Source organism: Mucor mucedo, assembly GCF_025094135.1.
Source record: "Mucor mucedo strain NRRL 3635 chromosome Unknown EV154scaffold_29, whole genome shotgun sequence".
NCBI classification, from domain to species: Eukaryota; Fungi; Mucoromycota; class Mucoromycetes; order Mucorales; family Mucoraceae; genus Mucor; species Mucor mucedo.
The window spans coordinates 130711-145387 of record NW_026252313.1 but is presented as its reverse complement, the minus strand read 5'-3'; the positions used below and the strand labels follow the sequence as shown (position 1 = coordinate 145387).

General features: G+C 35.8%; 4 protein-coding genes across 4 annotated transcripts; 1 reads left to right on the top strand and 3 right to left on the bottom strand.

The window, feature by feature from the left end:
• Window positions 1-3223: 3223 nt before the first annotated feature.
• Window positions 3224-6423, bottom strand: EV154DRAFT_503364 (uncharacterized protein). Its single transcript, XM_051600913.1, has 12 exons — window positions 6273-6423; window positions 6073-6135; window positions 5927-6013; window positions 5788-5851; window positions 5599-5709; window positions 4739-5532; window positions 4579-4685; window positions 4329-4521; window positions 4004-4273; window positions 3816-3947; window positions 3570-3734; window positions 3224-3499 (listed from the first exon to the last, which is right to left on the bottom strand). Exons 1-12 carry the CDS (start codon window positions 6408-6410, stop codon window positions 3311-3313), a joined length of 2313 nt encoding a protein of 770 aa, XP_051459338.1. The 5' UTR covers window positions 6411-6423; the 3' UTR covers window positions 3224-3310.
• Window positions 6424-6451: 28 nt separating this feature from the next.
• On the bottom strand, window positions 6452-8073 carry EV154DRAFT_461789 (S-glutathione dehydrogenase-like protein). The gene is made up of 7 exons (XM_051597564.1): window positions 8016-8073; window positions 7913-7961; window positions 7786-7855; window positions 7684-7718; window positions 7144-7627; window positions 6638-7087; window positions 6452-6554 (listed from the first exon to the last, which is right to left on the bottom strand). The coding sequence occupies exons 1-7, from the start codon at window positions 8031-8033 to the stop codon at window positions 6521-6523; spliced, it is 1140 nt and encodes a 379-aa protein (XP_051459337.1). The 5' UTR covers window positions 8034-8073; the 3' UTR covers window positions 6452-6520.
• A 2448-nt stretch (window positions 8074-10521) lies between these two features.
• EV154DRAFT_503360 (uncharacterized protein) lies at window positions 10522-12348 on the top strand. The gene is made up of 2 exons (XM_051600912.1): window positions 10522-11632; window positions 11701-12348. Exons 1-2 carry the CDS (start codon window positions 10644-10646, stop codon window positions 12221-12223), a joined length of 1512 nt encoding a protein of 503 aa, XP_051459336.1. The 5' UTR covers window positions 10522-10643; the 3' UTR covers window positions 12224-12348.
• Window positions 12239-13967, bottom strand: EV154DRAFT_550320 (uncharacterized protein). The gene is made up of 3 exons (XM_051604921.1): window positions 13546-13967; window positions 13232-13463; window positions 12239-13172 (listed from the first exon to the last, which is right to left on the bottom strand). The coding sequence occupies exons 1-3, from the start codon at window positions 13952-13954 to the stop codon at window positions 12338-12340; spliced, it is 1476 nt and encodes a 491-aa protein (XP_051459335.1). The 5' UTR covers window positions 13955-13967; the 3' UTR covers window positions 12239-12337.
• Between the last annotated feature and the right edge of the window lie 710 nt (window positions 13968-14677).

Here is a 14677-nt window from a genome sequence, read left to right as displayed (position 1 = left end):
ATGGTAAAATCTTCTACAAAGGTGCCAAACAGACTTTCAAACGGATTTTTTGGTGCGGCATTATTATCTTCTCGCTTCTCGTTCACTACATTCCGTCCCCGTAAAAAAGAACCCGTTTTCATTCTTGTTAATCGCCTGTCAACATTTTTTGCATGTGCTGAGTGTTGAATAAATACAGTTGTCAGTACTGCCAAGGTTAAAATAGATAGCTTCATCTGTAACAAATACTCTTATTCCTGTTAAAGTTGGAAATAGAAAAAAAAGAGGGAAAAAAACAAACTACCTCAAGTTTTGTACTTGCAACAGAAAGAACTGGGCTCCCTAAAACCTTTTTTTTTTCTCGTCTTCTAACACTGTCATCATTTGACTGTAGAAAAAGTCTTCTTCTCTCCCTATTATTTCATTAATTTAGTAGAAAAAAAAAACGACATATGATTAAGCTCAACACAAGCACGCGTTACTTTATAATGACAGTGGTTTAGCGTCAAAAGCTCATGTTTTTCAATAGATCTCTTTTTTTGTAACCATCACAATTTACCACATATATTGAGATGATTTTTCTCAAGTCCTATGAGTATGTATATATATAAAAAATATCTTATTATAACCCCTTTTTATAAAAAATGCTAACAGAATTATCATTTACACACTACCCCTTAAATATATTTGGGCCTTGAATACAATTTTTTTAAGAAGGCCTACCTTCTAACCAAGTAGAAATAGTATCAGCTTTATTTTACTTTATTCAAAGCAACTCATCTTAAATCTGTCAATGTTTCATGTTACAGTATCCGTACTTTATATTCCAGACAGTGGTTAAAAAAACATACAATCTGACGTAAATAAATATACGTATATATATATATATATATATACATTCAGATAGAATAAAAAAAGTTTCCAGACAAAGGCTATTACAGGATGTATCCTATAAATTTTACAGTTAATTATTTAAAGGTGTATCTTTATGAGTGTAATTTCGCTCTTTTTATAGAAATCCTCAATCGATCTTAATATTTTAAGATAGTAAAAAAGGGAGACAGAAGCAGAATTTCAATTACTAAAAATGACGTGAACTTAAAGCATTAGAATATAAATTGATTCAATTGACAATATATCAAACAGGGGTGCTTCTTTCACAAAAAAATATGAGACCCCGTACTTACCCAGATACAGAAAAGTTTATAATACCAAAATAAAGGCTAAAATTACTAAGGTTCAGGACAAAACAAGCATCAGCACAATGAATCAACCTGCCGGTGAAAACAGAGGTAATAATGCACTGTATATGTTCAGTTATATATCCAAACATAATAACTCCTAAAAAAAATCAGGCCTAAAGAGAAAGGAAACATTTGAAGCGAAAAAAAAAGCAAAAAGTGTGAAACAGAACCATTGCATCTTCAAGCTCATTCAACCTGACTTGCAAGTCTTGTAATGCAAGTGGTCACTCTTCCGCGAGAAGTAGATTGTGTTCTAACCATAACTACATCTTGCAAGTACTGATCGATAAAGATATTGGTGATATATATTAATGATATATTATCTCTCTTTCATTAAAGGGCTTATAAGTGAAACAGATGATGATGACCGATTTCAGAAGGCTGTAAACAAGATCAAGAATCTATCTAGTTTCTTACGTCTTGTTTTATTTTAAGCTCAAATCTTTGTCAATGACTACATTTTACAATACCCCAATAATTTTTTCCGCTAATAGAAGAGAGAAGCTTGTAGAATTACTTCTTGTAGATATTGTCTGTATATTTTTCAAAGAATTTAATCAGTACAAGATATAAAGTTACGAATAAAAAAGTCCTTTCAACCAGTTTAAATCAAGTGTGTGTATGTGTTTAATTGGGGAAGAAAACCACACTTTCAAAAGATGTATATATATCGAACCATAAAACCCGGGTTAAAATCTTTATTGCCTAGTACTTCAAACAAATAACAGAAGTATCATGATTTGACAGACCATGTCAATAAACAGTGCGTAAAGCAGCATTAAATAAACTTACATACTTTCCCCATCAATATCACAATCCCTTATTCTCGAGCCCTTGATATAACATACCAGTTGCTTTGAATCATTTTAGTCTCTCTCTTTAACCACCATTTTTCCGATGTGCTTTTTTACTTGCATTCTTACTAACAACTAGATATCTCTACTTTTGCTTACTTTATTGCTTTGAGCTACACGTTAAGTAAAAATAATGTGAAACCTTCATATCTGGCACTATAAGTCTTGGCAAAGAAAAAAAAAGTTAATGTTTTATCTGTCACTGTATATTCAAAATTGAAACCATAGAACTTTCCTATGTATGAAAGTGTGCTTGATAGAAGAAGCGTGCACTTTGCAACTGGTAGACAGTTAATCATAAAACCCACTATTCATATAATGGCGGGGGATATCATTATATTCCTAGAGACGATAAAATTCAATAAGCGTATGCGAAGTATATTTCAGATTTGAAGACAAGAAAAGTAAATAAACTAATTAGCTCATCATGATATAGCTCACCACTCTATTAATAACATAGCCAAAAATAATATTATCAAGGGAGACTATGATCAGGCTTTAAACAAAATACTCTTCTTTTTTAATGAGGAAAAATATGATGAAAATATGTCAAAAGATTTAGTTTATAGGAAATGGATGGGAATGGAACCGTTGTACAAACTAGTAAGAAATAAAAAATGCTTTACAAAAATAAAATATACATATGCATATATGATGTGTCAGGGTAATAATAGGATACAGAAAATGATTTGGTATTTCTCTAAGTTGCTTCATCACCTCCGTTATCAGCACAATAGATATAGGGACAGCGACCTTAACAAAGATATCAAATTAGAATCTGACATCACAATAAAAAGGTAGTCTTTTTTTTTCAGTATACATACCACCGGCGCCCCCACGTTTTTGAACATGCTCAGGATTCTTTTCCAGATTCTTTTTCAAATCTCGTTTAGATAACCGTGATTTCGTAGAAGAAGATTTGATAGCGAAAGCAAGGTTGAAAAGGACCAGTAAGAAATAAATGATTGTGAGCTTCATGAGTATGTATAATTGATTTTTATAAGAAAAAGAAGAGGCGATAATAAAATAATTACACCTTTGTTTCAGTTGGGTATTTATAAGATTTGTGATGAACTAAAAAGGGAGCAGTCATGATCATTGTAGTATAGCTATTTTCACAACTTTTTTTTTAATAGGAAAATAAGGGGTTGGTTTATCTTTTCACGGTTACACATGAGCCGAAAAGTATGTGCACCAATAGGTGTTTTATAAAATGCATAATAGAAACTATTATTAATTTATTGTGTTGTATAAATAGAACTCTTTCACGTCAGAAGCACCAAAGTTAAGTGCACATGATGGGCATCTTCTCTGTCTGGTCTCTAAGCGAGTCTTGATACATTCGTTGCAAAATGTATGATAACAACTAAGCAATATGCACTTTCTTGTACGTGTTTTGCAGGTACTACATTTGAATTGCGCCTTTTATAATTTAAGAAAAAATTAACATGTGTACTTTTTTTTTTTTTTTTTTTTTTTTTTTTTGCTTTACCCGAAGGTCTTCAACCTCATCTATCAGCTGCTGTGATGCGGGATTCTCTCCAAGCGTGATCATGGCCCACTTTCTTTGAACTTGTTTATATTCCTCTTCTACCTGTTTTTGCAGAGATACTTCTTCATCCAACGCTCTTGTCTTTTCAAATGATATTCTTTTCATCTATTTTTTTTTTCTGTTGATTAGTGATAACACGGATTATTTAACTTGATTTAGGAATTTTTGATTTTCAACTTTACATACTTCAAGTAATTGTGTCTCATATATTTCTAACCTTCTTCCCAGCTCTACACACTCCTGGGAATAATCATCGATTTGTAAATGATAGTTTTCCAAGTCATCAATTAACTTCATTAGGACGGCCTCCTGTTCAGACTATATAGAGTAGTTTAACATGATGTCTGATTATGCAACTATTTTTTAGTACTCACAACGTGTGCCACAAGCTCTTTTTCTCTTTGTTCTTTTACTTTAATACGATCGGCTTGTTGATGGACAATGCGTTTGGAGGCGTTGATTTTATTTAAAATCTTGGCTTTCTCGTTTTCTAAACCCGGAAAAGTTTGAGAAAACTTTTGTTTTTCTGCTTCGATTTTATATATGTGTTCCCTTTTTTTGCTCATGGTGAATTCCATATGCTTGATACGTCTTTCAAATACACTTCCATCGCAATCCATTTGGGCAAACAAGAGGCGGTCGGTCTACATGATAAAATTGGGATTATTTCGGGTAGACCTGCAAGTTTTTTTTTGTTACATTTTCATAGAAATCAACGATTAGGGTCAGTTCCATCCTTTGTTTGACAAGCTTGTCTAATAATTCCAATGCATCCCCTCTGGTGCCTGACAGTCGAGTCAAGTTTGATTTTAAATGATGGATAGTCTCTTTTGAATGATTTGACGGTTCATTTCCATTTTGACCGAGAACGTGCATGATGCCATGTGTTAAACTGCATAACTTTTTATCACCGGGTTCATCCAATTTTAATACAAAACATATTACTTACTCAATTTGGCACAGAAGCTCTTTTACCCGCTGACTTTCTTTTATGGCCAGCGATCCATCATCATTTCTCTTGGATAGTATTATTTGTTGCAGTTCCAACATCCTTTGCTAGATAAACGTCAATACATCATGTAGTACAGACTACTCTTTGTTTGTTCTACCTTTTGTTTTTCTCCTTCGTTAGTGATAAGCGCTTCTTTCTCCTTAGACTGAGTTTCTTTTTCGGATTGCGATTGACATAATTGCAACAAATGATCTCGTTGGGCGGTAATTCTTGCTAGATTGCTCTTCAAGTTTTTTTCTTCTGTTGCCAAGATATTCTCCTGATAGTCTCTTTCGGATTGAATTTGAGTTTTTAGAAATCTCCTTTCTTTTTTAATTTTATCATATTCCTTTTCGAGATGCAACCGCCGATGCTCATAATAGTAACTGCGACCACGATGAAAGTCGATCGAAGACATCAAATGATGCACATAACTCGATTTCATGATCTGTTCATCCCGCATCATCCTCATTTGCATCATATATCCGTCTGCTATATCCGCTAGCTGAACCCTTTCTTGGGACACATAGAGTATTTCTTTACTGCGAATATGTGTCAGAAACTCATATTCTTCTTTCATTATACCACCCACATCAGGCCTTTCGGGTGTAAACGGTGTCACTCTATCCTCCCTTTTATCCTTCATAATCACTGACACCATTTGACTCTGCGCCCTGTCTTCCTTCTTTTCCAGTGTCCTCAGTCTTTCCAAACAAACTTCAAACTGCTCCAGTCTTTCCTCCAATTGATGGGTTAGAATCAACACTTGCTTTGCTATGACGTCCGTATCTCCTCGTTTGATCTGTTCCTCGTGTTCCAACTGGTACATGTATCTCTCAAGCATCTTGTTGGCTTCCGAGACATGCCGTGACTCTGTCTTTAAAAATTGGACAAATAACTCAGGGTTGTTCGCTACCAATTTAGAGTTTATGATTAATCGCAAATCTACAGCTTATTTATTTTTTTCCGTTGGTTCACCTTTTTTGATTTCGTCCGCTTGTTTGAACCATGCCTTCACTTCATTCGTAACCATAATACCTATCGCTCGAATTTCCTGTGTAACAAGTGTTGCATCTTCATTACCTGTCACTATCACCATCATTATCAAAGATAAATATAGGTTGAGAAAACAAAAACAAAAAAAAAATGAGAATAATTCTGCTTTACTTGTAATTTTGAGACAAGATGTTGCTGCTGTAACCGCTGCTGCAGATACAAATTCATTCCGGAGCTTCAATAAAAAAAAAGATTGTGAGTTACACTTGAGCGCTACTCGAAAAAAGGGAAGCATGAAAACTATCATTACCAAATCCAACTGTAATCGAACAAGACCAGTCATAGCATCCGCTTGTATCGTATTTATCCATCGCTCTTTTGTTGCCAGGTATTCCATCTAAGGGGAGCGTTATTAAAGCAGCAACAAAAAAAGTTTATAGCTTGCTGCAAAAGTACCTTGGCAAACCGCATTCCTTTTAACAAGTCTTGCTTGGACAGACTTTCTTCCACGAGTTCAGGCTAGAGGTTGTGAAAAATTGAAAATCAATTACAATCCATAATAATAATAAAAAAAAGACAAGTAAACTAAAAACCACGTTGTCAAGAATAACAACGTGCAAACTCAATACAGTTGTGTGAGAGGGAGGGATCTGTACCATGTCCTGTACATTTACTTCTGCTATTGAGGAATGAAAGGGTTGAATGGTTCCTGGGGTGAGCCGCTTTTTAAAAGGAGGAAGGGGCGGTACAGCGCCACTTTCATGGCTACCTTCTAGAATACGTTTTTCAGACATGGACAAAAGAAAATAACAACAAACATATCACAACATCTTTTGAATATTTTATCTCTGTCACGTGCACTTATGCGCGCACACGCGACAACCGAGATCAAATTTTATTTATCTTACTCTTCTTGAACAGTAACAACGGCACGAATACTACAAATAAAAAATATTAGAAAAATCATACACACACACACACACACATATATATATATATATATATATATATAAATGCCTACCAAGAACCAGAGTGCATGGCATCAAGAGCATCGTTGATTTGCTCAAAGTCAAAGGTATGAGTGATGAATTCATCAATCTTTAATTGACCATCCAAATATTTCTCAATAAGACCTCCCATTTCAGTACGGCCCTTGACACCACCAAAAGCAGATCCACGCCAGACACGACCTGTCACCAATTGGAAGGGACGTGTGCTGATTTCCTTACCAGCTGCTGCAACGCCAATGATCACTGATTCTCCCCAACCCTTATGACAAGACTCAAGAGCAGAACGCATCACATCCACGTTACCAGTACAATCAAAAGTATACTCTAATCCACCATCAGTAATTTCAACAAGATGGTTTTGAATAGTACCCTTGATATCCAATGGATTGATAAAATCAGTTGCTCCGAATTCTCTGGCAATCTTTTCCTTGTTGGGGTTGGTATCAATAGCTATAATACGCCTATTTTTTGTTCAGGTTTAAGACTATTGTCCTTTACTTTATGCACCATAACTTACTTGGCCTTGTTATAAACGGCTCCTTGGATTACACTCAAACCAATGCAACCGACACCAAAGACAGCAACATTATCTCCTTCAGCAATTTGTACTGTCTTGGTGGCAGCACCGAAACCGGTGGTGATACCACAACCCAAAAGACAAAGCTTTTGCAAGCTAGGCTTGGGGTCAACCTTGACCACAGAAACATCAGCAACCACGGTATATTCAGAGAAAGTAGAGGTACCCATATAATGGTAAATGGGTTGTCCCTTACAAGTAAAACGAACAGACTCATCAGGCATCAAACCGCGACCTTGAGTAGCTCTGACAGAACCACACAAGTTGGTCTTACCACTCTTACAGAATTTACACTTTCTACATTCGGCAGTGTATAAAGGAATGACATGATCTCCAACAGCAACATCAGTCACACCTTCACCCACAGATTCAACAACACCACCGCCTTCGTGTCCCAAAATAGCAGGGAAGACACCCTCGGGATCTAATTATGCGTTTAGTATACAGCTCGTCTCTTCTTCTTTTTATATTTTCTCTTACCAACACCAGAAAGAGTATAAGCATCGGTGTGACAACTAAGAAAGTGGAGGAAAGTATTAGTCGAAAACAAATCGAGTTTTTTTAATACGTATTACAACATACACGCCAGTATAGAGAATCTTGATACGAACTTCATGAGCCTTGGGAACAGCAACTTCGACTTGTTCAATGCCTACAAATCTTCATGTCAAAAAAAAAATATTAAAAGTTCAAGAAAACACGAACTTACTAAGAGGCTTTCCAGCTTCCCAAGCAACAGCAGCGCGACATTTAATAACCTATTTATTTTTTTCAGTGATTTTATCCATAGTCATAACTAAAATGAAACTTACTTGACCGACGGTAGACATTTCAAATTTATATTAGTAATAAATGAAAAAAAAGTCTTCCCTAAACACAATTTTTTTCTTCTATTGACGAGATGTCTCACAAGTAGATGCTGGCTTTCAACTTTATGACTAAAAAAAAAAGTTCTTGATCTCATAGAATTCTTTTCTCTAACACACGACATTATATCTATTCCAAATGGATGGTTATGGGAAGATTGGTTTAAATAAACAGTATCTGAGATTCCTATAGACTTCAACTAAATCTATTAAACCGGTGATCTTTCATAGATGAGTCACAAAGATAGCGAGAGAACTACATTATCGGATTCATTATCAGTCCGTATCGCTTATTTTTTTTCTTGTCTTTGTGTTTAGTTTTCATTTAGCAATTTCTTCTTCTGGGTTGAATAATAAACACAATGACTTTACTCAAATTAAAAAGGACACATTTGAATATTATTGACGAGAAGTTGATAGGAAAGTGATATAAAAATAAGAAACAAACGGATAGTTGTCAACTTGATTAATGTTATTTTTAAATGTAACATATAGTTAAGTAATTAACAAGGGGTTTAATAGAGAAATATCAGAATCTAAGTATTGAATAACAACGATTTTAAAAGTGGAAGTTATTATAACCATTCCTAATGATATCTTATTAAAAGTTTAGAATTAACATAATTCGATTCGAATAGAAATATGAGCTTTGTAATAACTGTGATAAGAAAAGTATAAAACTGAAGGTATACAAAAATGAAAAGGAAAAAGCGGAAGAGAATTACACAAAAAAATCACATCATACGTAACATCAACCCAAATTATATTGGCTGCAATAATATCTTTCCCCCCTAGTATAAACAGTTTATGTCTGATATTATCGTAGTGTTCTTGTTGAAAATGATAAGTACTTACCCCTACTTTTCCTATTGCATTTTGTAGTTAGAAACAATGGTACAACGCATCAGATACATTCTTTGCATCGTCAATTCAAAGGAATGAGATGGATGCAATACTGATTTATCCTATAATAAATCGAATAATTTACTCTAAATGACATTATAAACGTATGGTGATGGTGATCATAACTTCCAAAAGAATTCTTTTTAGCACAATACGAAGATACATGCAAGTCATTTTTAAGCGTTTACGAATTGAAAGAAAGAAACATCTGAATTTGAGGATCTAAAAAGTTCAACCACTTTCTAATAAAAATCACCTTCATATTTACATGACTTAACATTAAGCATAATTTGATACTTTTCATAAATATAAGAAACATGAGGCCAAATTGTCGACTTCAAAAAGAAAATGCCTTTTAAGGGGTCAAGTTGCTGATGAATCTTTGTTTTATGAAGACCCAGAGGAAATCGACAGGGTTATTAGATACTAGTAACGATTTATCTATTTGCAATTTTACCCACATGGAAACAGTATGTTTAGAGTTGATCCTGAATATTTAATTGTCTACAATTCAAAAGCGTCTCGTTTACAAGGAAATTGTTATACTCACACACGTGTTACCATTCGATTTAAATCAGACAATGATTAAATGATAGGATTTGATGACTGTAGCTAATCCCTTCAATTTGACTTTGATTTACATAACATGCCATTTGTGAAACAAACGCTGTTACTTCCTACTAGCAACCATTTCTATGGTGTTCTCGAATAATTTTTCAATATTCATGGAATAATAAAATTTACAAAACTATAATTTTGATTTGACGTTACTTCTCATAACTGCATATGCAGATTGAAATAAAGTAAATGCACTCTTCTTTTTGAGGTTGCAGTGGTAGGTTGTTCTCAATCCTGAGTTGAGTTAAATAAACTAAAAGGGAGAGATGCTATTGGTGTATCTGCTGTTAGCAAGGCAATCAGATCTCGCGACTTCTCAGACAATGACTGTGTGCTTGTGACACGCGTATGCCTATACTAAGTCCAAGTAGATGTTGCTTATCCTTTTTCACAGCTTATTTTACGATAATAATCGATGCCTATCTACTTTGATGCTGATCATCATTGCAGCTGTCACTGTTATTTCGGATGTTGAAGTTTTGATCGATCCAATGTGATTGATTCAAGATCGATTTTGTTGAAGATGTTTATTATAAAGATCAGTACTGATTTTTAAGTACCCCTCTTCATGCATTTTGCTACCGACAAACTAGGTATATGCATCCATTTATTTTATACTGAAAGTGAAAAAAGAGATGAAATACAGTCATCTTATTATACCAAAACGTGATCAATTGTCTGTCTCAGATCAGCAACTGTTTCGTAAACCCCGGGACCTCTCTATTTCATCGCATATCCGTGCTGAGTTACGATTTTATTTCTTTGTTTTGCGTTTTCATTCTCTTGTTATAAAGAATCGGACTTCCATTATTTTCTCATTAAAAAAAGATGACGATGCATTTTATTTTAACATCTATCGTGTTGTCATGACACTTTTAGGAGTTTTCCACACACCAAGGTTAAACCAATCAGACCCAAATTAAGATTTTATTTTTTATTTCGGTCTTTTGGGATCCCGATAAGGAGGTTGTTGTTGTTATTTTTTTTTTCTATTTTTTTTTTGTTTTTTTTTCTCTTGTTCATTTTATTTTCATCATCTATTTCTTTATCACCATGCGTGAGCCTAATTTTAGTTCTCCAGCTCAAAACAGAGCGGCTGTTGTTATAACATCTACGCTATATGATCGACGAGCTCTAGATTGTACAGCAACTTTGCCATTGGTAAACTCGTTAACGCATCTAGCCTACATGACTTCCACCTCACCACGCATTCGTGAAATCCTAGCAGCGGATGGCGGATTAGAAAGACTTGTAAAGATTTTGGCTACTTGTCAACATACCGATAAACACTCTCTTTGGAAATGGTCTTTAGCCTTTCAATGCGTTGTTAATGTTGGAGTACGTGGTACTGAAAATATTAGGTCTCGTGTAGTGGAAGCAGGTGCAGTTCATGTTGTACTCGCAATTCTCGAGAATTTTATGAACGCACTTGATAAAGCCAAAATCGAAAAAGATCAGGAAAGAAAGAATACGACGACGGCGGCGGCGGCAGCGGCGACACTTACGAATACAACTGCTTTAACTTTACCAACTACTATGCCAACAACAGCTGATTATCTACAATCGGCTAAAGAAACCCAACAGCAACAACAACAGCAACAGCCCATGGATATGAACAACAGTTTTTCAAGCATGATGTTTGTTATACCAAAGAGAAGAACTTTCATAAAGAGAACAATAAAACACAAAGAAAGACAGTATACAGCTTCTTTATCTACTATCCCACTCTTGAATAATTTATCAACAGATGCAATATTACACCGCGAAGAAGATATCTTGCTATCCTTACAGTTACTAGCTTATTTATCAAAATACCCTCAGATTCGTCAAGCATTCCATTCTAACCATCGTCACAATGTATTTTCTGTTGTCGAAAAATTCACACATAGACTTCATCCTGCCGCCATCATTTATTGGGCTGGGGTCATCATGAGAAACGCATGTAGGAAAGATGAAGGAAGAGGCGGCGTAAGACAATGTGCAAATATGCAATGTGGTAAATGGGAACGTTTCCCGCGCGAATTTGCCAAATGTCGCCGTTGGTAAGCTCATCATTTTTTATTACTTTTCTCACTGTTTGCTCATATTCTCTATTTCACACACACATTAGTCGAAAGGCAAAATACTGCTCAAAAGCTTGTCAGTCAAAAGCATGGGCTGATGGTCATCGATGGTGGTGTGTTGAAAGACCTCATAATACACATCCACCCAACCCAACCGCTACGTCTTCCACGACAGTGGCAGCCACTGCTGCTGTCATTGCTGCAGCCCCACCACCACCACCCCCTACAGAACAAGTGGTTCACTTAGAAGATAACGTCGTTACGTCTGAAGTTATGGCTATTCCTATTGGCAATGGACAACAACAACAAGGGGAAGGAGGTCGCACAGAAAACAACCATAACAGACGTTCTTCGCTTCCTACTACTTCAGCTACAACTACTGCAACTACATCAACAACAACAACAACAAACACTGGCCCCCCTCCACCACGTGATGGGGGTCTTTTATTTTACCATCAACGAAGGACTCCTCGATCGGTTCGTAGTTTGGCCTCAGGCTCCTCTACAGAAGTTGAAGCAGATACTGATAACTCACATGACCGCCCCCGAGATTTAATGGACGTGGATTAAAAGGGGCGACATAGTAATAATAATGAAACTACATGGAAAAATAGTTTATAGTTTATAGTATATGCAAAAAAATAAAAAAAATAAAAAAAAATAATAAAAAATTATATGTTTATTTTAACGGTGAATGATGTTGGCCCTAATTTTTGCGTTTGTGATCTCTGGGTAGTATTCAGCGCGAGGACATCTTCCCTTGAGACAGAGAGCTACATCCACACCAGCTTTTGCACCAGTAAACCAGGCGCCTTGCAAGAAACCAAAGTATTCAGTAGATAAAGCCTCACCAGCGAAAAACACTCTATTATTTAAAGGTGCTTTCATGTTGGCATGATGTTCATCCAACTCTCCAATAGGCCAGTTAGAATAACTACCACGGAAAAGGGGATTTGTATGCCAGCGAGGAAACATAAAGTCTGTAGGTTCGGGAATATCGTTACCGTACATCTTTCGCAATACCACCATGATTTCCTCCTTGACTTCTTCATCTGTCTTGTTCTCCACCTCGTAAGACAAGTCCTGTGTGGTCGTCACAAAAAAAATATTGGTACTGGTATTCTTGGGGAAGTAACCGGGTGCATTCAAATTTTGCCAGGCATTCATGTAACCACGGCGATCAGGATCTGCCCAAACCGTAAACTGTGAATCGTCCCAGAATTGATAGGGGAAGTTGAAAAAGATTTTGGTATAAGTAGCCATATGGAAACCGTAGAGACCTTCGCGCTTCCAGTCAGGGAGTGCTGGGCTCCATTCAATATCGTCATGTTGAAGTACGCCAAGAGAGAATGTAGTGATGGCATAATCTGCATGGATTGTATCACCCTTGCTGGTATGCACAGTAACCCCCTTGTTATTATACGCAATCTTGGTGACGGTTGTGTTCAATAATAAACGCTTGTCAGCATCGGTCTTAAAAACCTTTTTGGATTCCTCTAAAAAGATGTGCTTAAAACCACTATTATTTTCATTAGTTCATATATTAAGAAAACCCACTTAAATTGTTATGCAGCTTACCGTTGATCGACAACATAGTTGTTACCATCTCCATCAGGCCCAAAACCAGAATAGGTCCAATTATCATTGACAGCAGCGAACACCGTAGAAGAAAGTTCAGGGGTCTCTCCAAACTCCCAATCCCAATAATAGAACTCAGCAGCCTCTTCAAAAGCGTTGGATGGTTGCCAACCGACAAGATCAAGGCCAACTCTACCAGAGATGTCAACCTCGTCATTCTGAAGTTTTTCAACTAATTAAATAGACAATTTATTTTAGCTTCAAAACATTTTCCTATTTTTTTTTTATTTTATTTTATTTTCTTGGTAACTTACAGCCAATGTCCAAAACTTTACTGAACGCATCATCCAATGTATTGTAAATTTCAGTACCGTTGTATTTTCCCTTTTCACCGTACCACTGCACATCGGCACTATCACTAAAAGCTGTTGAAAGGTTGTACTTGAGCGCAAGCTGATTGATGGGGTTGGTGCCTAGACCTTGTACCCAATTACAGCCCAACTCAACATTTACATCGCCAAATTGGGTATCTTGTGCTCTTCCGCCGAGAATATCACGGGCTTCAACCATCATGAAATCCGTGACGCCAGCTGCTGTCAAATTTAAAGCAGCACTAATACCACTGACACCACCTCCAAGAATTACAACCTTGGTATGATACTCTTTTGCTTCGGCAGCAACAAGTAAACATGCAGCGGCTAATAGTAAGGTAGATTTTACCATATTTAGATTTAACACCGAAAAATAAAATGCAAAAAGAAAAGGAAGAAAAAAAAAAGGGTTGTTATTTATGTATGTTTTCAATTGTAGGTTACACGTATATTGTTAGTCCCTCCTTTTTACAAAAAAATCAGGGACTGCATGAGAATGTCTATCTATTAGTTAGAATATTACTCATCGTAGTAGTACAACGTATCCAATTTGTAAAGACTGATCGAGCACAAATACTATTCGAAAGGGTGAGAGTATTCCTATGCTTATCAACTATAATATATAATTTACATCATGTACAACAAAAAGTAAACCTATCAGCCGTATGTCACACGGCTTATCATGCTTTTTTATTTTTAAAAGTGCGCAAACCGTTTTCTTTTTCTTTCAACCACAATTTATTGGTTGTTTATATGTGTATATCTCACCACTTTGCACTTTAGTAAAAGAATTGCTATTAAGACCGTTTTTATCAATAAAATCTTTGTTCAAAAAGCTGCTGGAGTCAATTTTGTGAGTAGCTTCAATATGCGCCCCAATGATTAAGATAGTCACTTGGCGGGAAAAGAATTAATGGTTTCCCACCTTCTCCTGCAAGTTGAAGGTCAATGTTTGGAAACTATATTTTTCAGCATTTTGTTTACTGGTTTTAGAAGAGAAAAACGGCGGTAGTAGGCAAACAAATAATACGGTGCTTAAGACAACTAGAGAAATTTCCAAAGCAGACATATAGTC